Source organism: Arachis stenosperma, chromosome 6 (genome assembly GCF_014773155.1).
Source record: "Arachis stenosperma cultivar V10309 chromosome 6, arast.V10309.gnm1.PFL2, whole genome shotgun sequence".
NCBI lineage: Eukaryota > Viridiplantae > Streptophyta > Magnoliopsida > Fabales > Fabaceae > Arachis > Arachis stenosperma.
The window spans coordinates 31,509,497-31,519,654 of record NC_080382.1 but is presented as its reverse complement, the minus strand read 5'-3'; the positions used below and the strand labels follow the sequence as shown (position 1 = coordinate 31,519,654).

Below are 10,158 nucleotides of genomic sequence, written 5' to 3'. Positions count from 1 at the left end.
CGGACATATGTTTTAATTAAGTTTATAATTAATACTTATGCATATACTTGTGTTTACTATTACTACTTCTTATGGCCTTGTTAAAAATAATATAAAATTCAACAAAAAAATTGTATATCAAAAATTTTAAATTATATATTCAAAATTTAAAAATTATATGATTAAAATTTACATTACTGATCTTTATGATTTATTGTAGCTCCATTTTTTTCTTGTATAAGTTTGTCTTACATTCGTTTTAACCACCATGGTTGACGCGAGAAACCTAGCTTTGACCCACAGTCAACTATGTTTAGTAGCACTCTTGAGATTTTCATTATTTTATAAGTAATATCTTATTGATCCTCTTCCCTAAATCAAAGAATATAGAGAAGCCGAAAACGATAACAAGGTTAAGACAGAAAGACAGGCCAACAACAACAACAACAACGTAACTAGTATTATTATTATTTCAAGGAGAAGAACATGGAAGTTCATATCTCAAACATGCAGTGGGTCCCCCATGCTAGCCTCTTCGACCATATGACAACACAAAAGTGCTATATTGTTTCCCAAAAAAAAAAGAGCATAGGCCTCAAAATTTGATGTCATGCACATTTTACACTATCCGGTATATAATTCACATGATCATCTAAAACGGGAGTAGTAATAATAATCCATGAATCCATCCATGATGAAATTAAGGACTTGATGACATGTTCATTGATGGGTTGCGCTAGTAGTGAATTGGGTCAAACCCATTGATGAGCCTACGGAAGCAAACTTTGCTAGCTCTTGGGGTAGGAATGGTCCTCTACTCATGCCAAGAAAGTCTCTTGTAAAATTATTGTTATGCCCCGCAGCACTTGATGAACCAGGATGATGATTACTCAAAAACTGATCATCAAAACTTTGTGACGAATGCATTAATGCGCTAAAACACTGATCTGGCTGCTTAATACTCTGATCAATTCTTCTTCCCTGTTGGTTTTGGTTTGAATTACTAGCAGTAGTGGTTTGAATGGAAGATGAAGAGGTCATGAGCCCAAAACTTGCACTGAAAGTTGAAGGGTTGTTGGTGGACCCAATTTGCGCTGCCTTCTGAAGAAGCGCAGTGGCTGACATCGGAGAATAAGTTGAAGGTGAAGGTGCCTTTGATGATTGCTTGCTTTGATTCTCAGAATACATAGATGCCAAACCTGAATTATGATCTGAGCCCCCACCTTCTTCCGATACCTTTGATGAATTGGGAGCAAGCATTCCAAAATCATTAGGCAACATAGGCATAGGCATGTGCATAACTTGATGATGAGAGCTTGATGATGATGGCATATCAAATTGATTAATCTGATGACGGTTGTTTCCATGTTGTTGGTTCAACCACAGTGACAAGTTTGGCCTCATAATTTGTTCTTGTTCTGCACCAACCATTCCCATTTCATTATTGAAATCAAATCGAAATCCAACTCCGCCCCCAACATTATTATTCAGAACTCCCTGCTGCGTTGTTGCCTCTTCGCTCTTGAAACTCAGATTCGTCGACGTAGAAACCGAGTTCAGCCTCGCACTCTCCTCAGCCAATGCATCGCAAAATGCTCTGTGAGTAATAAAGCTATCCTTCCTATATATTCATAGTTTCACATTTAATAAATAAAGACTTTGTGGAGCTTAGTATGTATTTGCGTATTTCATGTTACGAACCTGGAAAAGAGGGTGCCACAGTCACATTTATATTCTCTGGTGCCGCAGGTTTTGGAGTGAGCTTTCCAATCAGATTGGACAGCGTACTTCTTGGAACATTTTTCGCACTTCCACTTTTTCTCGCCATGCTTTCTGCTGAAGTGCTTCTTGATCCCTGTCAGGTCGCCCAGCGCCCTCGCCGGCTCGTGGTGGACGCAGCTCTTCTCCGGGCAGATGTACACCTTCTTCTTCACCTCCTTGTTCGTCCTCTGTCTCAGCTTCCATGGCAGGTTGTGTCCCCTCCTGTGCAGCTGAAGATTCTGATCCCTCTGGAATCCTTTGTTGCATATCTCGCAGATGAATCTGTTCGTCGCCATGAGCGTCTTCGGCGAAAGAGCAATGACTTCCGCATCTGGATCTGTGTGTTTATAATGCAACCAACTTGCTCATTTCATCTATAACAACATGCTATTTAAATGAATCTGATTAATTACCTGGTGTTCCTGGAAGGTTTCTCTTCTTCTTGTTGGTGGCTGGAGGGGGATTACTATTAGGTTTAGGTTTAGGGTTAGGGTTTGCGATGGAGTTTAAGTTTTGGTCTTGGGTGAACCCAGCAGCAGCAAGAGAAGTGGATAGCGAAAAGGGGTCACCGGGCAACATTAGATATAAATTGATAATAACTAGCTATATTTGAAGAAAGCAGCAGTAGCTAATGAGACTAGTCTGCAGAAGGAAACAGCAAACTTTCAAAAGAGGGTTTTTCAGATAGTACAAACCAAACCATTAAGAAGAAAACAAACGAGTTTTTGTTTTTAGAGCACAGCCAAGGAGGAACAATCAACATAAATTCTTTTGGAGCAGCTTGATTTTTCAGCCAAAAGACAACAAGCGAAGAAGAAAAAAACTTGAACCGACTCACCAGAAATATTAATAAACTAAGTGGTTAGTCGTGTGTATATAGTATTAATGCACACAAGAGCTTCCAAAGCGTGTTGCCCTGGTTTTTTCTCTCTTTTGTTTGATTTTACTTACTTCACTAAGATTATAGAACGGGTATATAGATAACTAAACGTAGCTCTCTCTCTTTTGTGTTAACTGTTACGCGCGCCTAGTCTCTTTCTGAACATCATGTTTTACTGCCATCATATATCTTCGTTCAGCTGTGGATTTTAATGGGCCACCACAGTCTCTTTCTTTTTACAGTTCACATGCAACTTGCATACGCAGACATGGACTAGCAGACACACGACTATATATATATATATATATATAATTTCTATTTTTCTCAGGACAATCACAAACCACAACACGCACATTTGTTGAAGAGTTTACCGATTTGTGTGTTCGAGGAGGACTGCCTTTTCTGTCTAGTAAACAAGTAATTTTAATGTGTAGAATGGGGAATAGTATTACTTGTATTTCCTTATTATTATTCTACTGCTTTTTATTTCATTCAGGACAAGAGTATATGTTAAGGTTGGTAGTTAAAAAAATTATAGAAAATATATAAAATTTAAGTTTTGCTAATAATAATTTTAGCAGACACATATTAACAAAATTATTTAATTAAGTTTAATAAATTAATTAATTAGTAGGGTCATATTAACACACTCCAACAATGTTGGCTTGAAAGACGAAATTACTACTACTATTAATAAAAAGGCTTTTAAAGATACTAAAAGCAATACCTTGGAGAAGTGATCAATTATTGGAGTATTAATAAAGTTTCTTTGGTAGTTTAAGGTGCATAATTTATATAAAATCTCGAGAGCTGAAAAGTAGTGCTATTACTAACAAAAATTATTTTTAGTTTTAATAATAATAATATAATAGTTATTACATATTTTATTTAATTAATATTTTTATGATAATTATATATTTATTATTATTATTATATATTATAATGATAATTATATACTTTTTACGATTATTAAAAAATTTTTTATCGGTAATTACATTTTAACGGTAAAACATATAACGATTAATATCTAATTTTTGATAAATATATTAACGATTATTTTTATTATTACAAAAAGTAAAATAAATAGTTATTAAAAGTAATTTTTTTAATAGTGTATCGGTATCAACAGGTTTTTTTTTCAAGTTTAGCTGTCAACAACATAAGATCATTATAAAAGTTTTAAATATATATATTGTTTTGAAAAGTTTTAAATATATTTTAAGTCTTAAATAACATTAACAAAAGGCACTCCTTAATAAAGAAAATTAAGGTTATGATAGTTTGAAAGAAGAAAGAAATCAGGATTAAAACGAGGGGGTGGATCGGAGGAAAGATATTGAGAAGAAAAGTTGAGGAGGGGTAACAGAAAAGTTACTTGCCTTTACAGTGGGAATGCATCATGATGATGAGTATCAGACTATCAGGTATGAAATGATTAAACCATAATTACAGTGAGGGGGTCCTTTTTACTCGTTAACATGTTGATGAAAACGAGAGTTTGTCTGTGTTTTGTGTTTTGTATGCATGTGTGAGTGGGGGACTGTGGGGCCAAAAAAACTCATAAGAATAAGACTATAGAGTATAGTGTTTCTCTTTTCCCAATGCATAGTGATAGGACCGTCCGTGATACCTCTGTCTCTGTCCCCCTCCCCCTGGGGGCCCCTGCTTACACCGCCCAACGTCCCAAAATGTGCGACCCCTCCCTGCTTGTCTTCAACTCCAACAAATATTCATGCTACATAAACATCTTTCACCCCTCTTTCACTAATACTAGACAAAAAATTCTATGGTTAATGTACAAAATAATGTGTAGGTTAGTATTTTATATATTTAAATTTTGACAATAAAATTATTTACATTTTCTTTTTTTTAGTTTTGTAATTAGTTGTTATTCACATTTATATTTTAATATATTTTATTAATATTTTCAAACAAATGCTAAAAAAATTAATAATTTTTATCAATATTAGTCAATACCTTAATTTATACTATTATAATTAAAGATTTAAAGTTTAAGAATTTAAAATTTAGTTTTTAGTATTTAAAATTAATTAAATATTAGCTAAAAATAATAAATTTTATTGATTATGTAGCATTATTTATCTTTTTATTCAATTCACATGAATAATACTTTAGCATTTTCTTTCTCATTATAGTTCTTTTTCTTTAATTTCTCATTTCTCTTTCTTTTAAAAAAAATTAGATAAATATATTTAACAATAACTTAACATCATTTTAATATTAAAAATACAAGTTTACGTTAACATTGTCTTTTAAATTTTGGTTCCTTATTCACACGCAACAAATTTTAACAGATATTTTGTTTACTCAAGTTTTTCCTTTTATTTTTACATTAATGAAATACACACTTTCTAACAAACATAAATAAATAAATAATTTGATATTAATTGAATTACTTATATATACAAAAGAGTAGAAACTAAAAAAGGGTATATAATTAAGTAGTATTGTTCAGAGGGTTATTTAAAATTGAGTTACTTTTGGGCTTGTGAGGTCCAGGCTCTCTTCAGGCAACATTCGACTTCTAGTGGTGCCGAGGTGCCATCGTTCGAGTTCCTTGTAAGGAAGTGGGGTAGTACCTATAAAAGACTTTGATGCTTAAGTTAGCAAAGGTTTTAGTAGGGGTGTTCATGTATCGGATCGTATCCGCACGCAGATCAGCGGTAAATAGTTGCATCCAATCCAAAAATTGCGGATACGATCTGATCTGCAGACTGATCGGATCGAATATGATCCGATCCGCACCCTTTAAGAATCCGATCGCGGATATCTGCGCTGCATCCGCATATTCGATCCACGGATTCGCAGATATGCATAATAATAATTAAAAATAAATTAATATATATATATATATATATATATATATATATATATATATATATATATATATATATATATTAGTTACTTAGTTTTTCAGCTACCTGACCTAACCCTAATCTCATTTCGCACTTCACCCTTCCTTCAGTGCGTTGAAAGTCTGAAACCCCAAATCCCCAATCTTTCACCCATTCACCCCTAATCTCTCATACTCTCACCCATTTTGCCGTTCACCCCCAATCTCTCGCCCCTAATCTCTCACGGTCTCACCCATTTAGGCATTCACTCAGAGACACATAGTTGCAACCAATCCAACCATTCACCCATTCATCCCCTTCGTCGTGTTCTCGTTGGTCACGCTACTTCCTACGTGTTCGTAGTGGTTAATGGTTCTCGCTGGTGTTCTCATCCCCTGGCTCCCTCGACTTGACAAGTGACAACTTTCGTTCTCTGTTCTTAACCTCCTCCATTCTCAGTTCTTCGTTCTCAGTTTCTGGAGTCCTCTGTTTCTAGAATCAACATCCTCTGCCTGATTGCTTTGTTGAATCATTGTTTAGGACATCAGGTAATTTTTTAATGAACATCATTTGCAGTTTGAAGTGCAAGTTGCATTAGTTTTGTGTTTTCATTGGAGTAGTGGTTTTTATTAATGAGTAGATAGAGAGAGGGGAGGTTAGAGGGTAGTTGTTGTTATTTGAAAGAAAATTTGATTTTTGGTTACATAAGAAAGGGAATTGAAATGCATTTCATGAGATGCTTACGCTAAGCAAAGCGGGGTTGCATTGCAGTTGCAACTTGCTAGTGGATCCTTAACTTGGCTGTACTTTATTTCTCCATTCTGTATTTGGACTTGGTTTTTTCAATACACAATAGTAACCTACTATAACTACCCTTACTGTTATTGTGTTTTCTAAAGAATTTTGCTTCTGTTATTGTTTATATGAATTATGTGAGATGCTGCTATTCTGATTTATATTTATATGATTTATATAATTATGTGAGATCCTCAAATTCAAAGTCAATTATATCCTCCTGAACCATCTTGGGTAATATAACTAAGTACTTGTATTAGTTATAATAACTTAGACTATTTTTTTTCAATTTATTCTAACATGTTTTACTAATTTTTCAATTGGTATTTTTTTAATAGGAATACATGGTTACTGCTGATGGCTACTGATTTAAGGAGGGATCAACTTGTTTTATTATTTTTTTATTTTAAGCATTTGCAGATTGTTTAGACTTTAGTGTGTTATAGTGTTGCTATTTTATTTTAAATGAGATTTTTAGTATTTTAGTACTTGTTGTCTTCGCTTATTATTGGAAGTGTTTATTGGAATGTTTGGTATTATATTTACTTGTTTGTTAGTTTGTATGTTTTAGTTAATAGTTATTATTCATATATTGTATTATGTTATTTTTGTTATTTAGGAAAACTTTGATTAAAATTATTTTAGGTACAAATAGGTTTAAAAGTGTGAAAGAAACATTTTTATTGAATTTTTTACATAATAAAAATATGATTAAAAAGAGAAAGTTCAATTATACGGATATATCCGATATCCTATCCGATCCAATCCGTAAATGTGCGGATCGGATCAGATCGGATTCGACACTAAAAAACGCAGATATCATATCCGATCCGATCCGATGGGATTGTGCGGATCGGATCAAATTTTCGGCCATATCCGATCCAATCCGCATACACCCCAAGGTTTTAGGCAGGTTTTTAGGAGATTGGATTTTTGAATATACCTGAAAGTATTAGTATATTTTATAGTAGGATAGATAATCACCTTTTTAGAGTAGTTCCACTTTTGAGGATGGATGACCGTTCTTTTTTTAGGAAAGTTGTTGAGATCTCCCTTCTAGATGAATGAGAGATATTTAGGAAAGTAATTACTTATTTGAATAAGTTGAGCTTTGTACAACTATTAGTGCACCCGACCTCTATGAGGTCAGGTAGGTGGGGGGACTGACCTTTTGTGCGGGCCTCCATTCTTTTTAGGTAAGGCTTCACATTTTTGGCTTAGGGTATGAATAGTGTCCCTACTTGAGTCCAAGATTTTATGAGGTTGGGCTCGAGCATTTTGTGGATTTGACCCTTCACATCGGGTAAACTACCTTTCTAAGGTAGGTCAGATACTCGACGTGCTTTTGAAACGTCATGTCTATTTGTAACGTCACACACATTCTTTCTACAGTTACCTTGATAACTGTGCACGCTATTAATGCGGGGTGCGAATGACACTTTTGCTCTTAGTGTCTTATAAATACTCAATTCTTTTCCCTTTCTTCTTTTTTCGCTTTTCTTCTGAAATGTTTGTGCCCCTTTCTTCTTCTTCAATCCTTTCAACTTCCTCTCTTGTGTTCAAGATTTCTTTACCTAAATTCTTGTTTGGCTATTTTTGTTCATACAATAGAGACTTTGGATCGTACGTACCTTTATTGATGAAGTGCTCTGTTTCACATTTCTTCTTTCCAGTTTGGTTTTATCTTCTTCCTGCTATGTTTCTTGCGTTCTTCTTTCATGTTTTGCTTTTGCCCTGCTGATTGCAATTTTTATTCTGGAAATATGCTTGCTTTCTTTTGTTGTTGCTACGATTCTGAATGTGAGATTTTATTCTGTATTATCCCCAAATGGTGTCATTTTCTTATGGAAGATGGCATCATTTTCACATTTTGGAGATGTAGCGTAACTATTGTGTGTTGGAAGGGTTTTGTGATATTCCTGGTTGACGTTGACCCGACTTCTTTTGAATTCGTAAATGCTTATGTATTTTATTCTTTACATTCGGGAGGTTTATGACGATCTTTGAAAATGGCCCGACCTCTTGATATTTTATCTTGATTCTTGTTGTTGTTAGATTTATGGTGATGAATTTTTTTATTGTATTGTAGATATAGTTTTATATCTCGGTCTATAATTCACAACATGTCGTCTAAAGTCCCGTCCGACCTGACTTGGGTAGATATATTTGTTCTTACTCCTGTCCTTGGTAGTGATAATGAGTATGTTGAAACCTTTCGTAGACATCATAGCTTGTGTTTGAATCGAGAGGATGAGAGGAGTTATGAGATTGTGGTTGTCGATCCTGAGGAGAGGGTCTATTTCTCCTGACTTGATAGGTCGGAGCATCAATGATTGCTTTTTTACCAAGTTAGGGATTAGCCTTCCCTTTTGCGATTTCGAAAGTGAGGTCCTTAAGACCTGAAATGATGCCCTTACCCAATTACATCCAAATTATTGTAGTTTTTTGAAAATATACCAACATCTTTGTTGAAAACTTGATGCCTGACCTTCTCTTAAGGTCTTCTTTTATCTTTTTTGTAACACCCTACCATACAGAATCTTATGCTTAAGTCATAATTCAGAGATGGCAAGGTATTACGACCTCTAAAATGGCAAGGTATTACGACCTCTAAAATAAAATTTAGTACGTATAATAGTGTGAAAAATGATTATAACTAGGAGCTTTTGAAGAAAAAGGGGTAAGACAAAATCGTAACTTGAAAGCGCAACGCTCTGATCGAAAACGTAACGAAAAAAGGATAAGCTAACGCGAGATTATATATATACGAAGGAGTGCCAAAAACAAGAATATCAAACTCAAAATCCGGTTGTGAAAATAACCGGTCCGAGCATAGAAATATATACATGTAAATAAAATAAGAAACCCCAAGGAAACCCAAAGGGACATAAATACAGAAAACCTATTCTCTAAAACCTCCTCTAAGAGGAGTCATCATAGTTTGTATTATTTAATGGAGATAAAAGTATCTAAGCAAAACATAAAACCAAAGTAAAGTCCTGAGAACCAAGGGTCTTCGCTAATCCAGAAGTCTTCAGCATGCTTCAGCGAGAAGCCTGAAGAACTGAAGATTGATGGTTTAGAAGTTATAGTAAACTCTCGTTGTAAGTATAGTTACTAAACCAAGCAATCAACCTTTCTTACAAATATTTTGGTTGTCACAAGTAACAAACCCCTAAATAAATTGATAACCGAAGTATTTAAACCTCGGGTCATCTTCTCAAGGAATTGCAGGGAGGTATGTTCTTATTATTGGTTATGAGTTTTGTAAATTGGGGGTTTTAAGCATGAAGAACAATTATGATGAATGACAAGTAAAATAAATAATTGACTGTAAAATAAACTCTTGGCAAGGTATGAGAAATTAGAAGTCCTATCCTAGTTATCCTTATCAATTGTGATGAGAATTGGATTTTTCTCCCACTTTGTCAACCTCTAACTATGAAGGTAAGTTAAGTGGATGAATTAATTCAGATCCTCAAATTCCAGTCTTTTCTTGGGAAAAGTTAGAATTATTGGATCTCAAATTAATCCTTGAAGAATTCCAATTTTCAGTCAACTATGAGTTTGACAACTCAAGAGTTACCAATTAATCAACCAAAGCCAAGAATGTAGAAAGCTAAATTAAAATCATATATCTGAAAACATCTCAGTAATGTATATTAAATAAGAAAATCAATCCTGACATGAAAAGTTCATAAGCCAATTGGGCAACACAAATCAGATACAAATGAAAGCATCAGAGTAAATGGAAGTAAAAGAGAAACATAAATTATTGAACCTGGCATGAAGAAACAATCCTAATCCTAATAGAAATCCTAATCCTAAATCCTAAGAGAGATGAGAGAACCTCTCTCTCTAAAAACTACATCTAAATCCTAAAAAGTG

At 34.1% G+C, this 10,158-nt stretch overlaps 1 protein-coding gene across 2 annotated transcripts; it reads right to left on the bottom strand.

Annotated features, from left to right (window-relative positions):
* Positions 1–416: 416 nt before the first annotated feature.
* On the bottom strand, positions 417–2,709 carry LOC130932755 (zinc finger protein JACKDAW-like). Of its 2 annotated transcripts, XM_057862165.1 has the most exons (4): positions 2,579–2,709; positions 2,154–2,382; positions 1,681–2,077; positions 417–1,600 (listed from the first exon to the last, which is right to left on the bottom strand). In XM_057862165.1, exons 2-4 carry the CDS (start codon positions 2,317–2,319, stop codon positions 700–702), a joined length of 1,464 nt encoding a protein of 487 aa, XP_057718148.1. In that variant the 5' UTR covers positions 2,320–2,382; positions 2,579–2,709; the 3' UTR covers positions 417–699. The 2 variants fall into 2 exon arrangements, with proteins under 2 accessions (XP_057718148.1, XP_057718147.1); XM_057862164.1 differs by having other exon boundaries at positions 2,154–2,709.
* Positions 2,710–10,158: the final 7,449 nt, after the last annotated feature.

Excerpts from the sequence above, each read along its gene's own strand:
- LOC130932755 (XM_057862164.1), bottom strand. The coding sequence starts at position 2,319 with ATGTTGCCCGGTGACCCCTTTTCGCTATCCACTTCTCTTGCTGCTGCT. Across the intron at positions 2,078-2,153 it reads AAACCTTCCAGGAACACCAG|ATCCAGATGCGGAAGTCATT; the intron begins GTAATTAATCAG and ends ATAAACACACAG. Across the intron at positions 1,601-1,680 it reads TGTGGCACCCTCTTTTCCAG|GAAGGATAGCTTTATTACTC; the intron begins GTTCGTAACATG and ends ATGAATATATAG.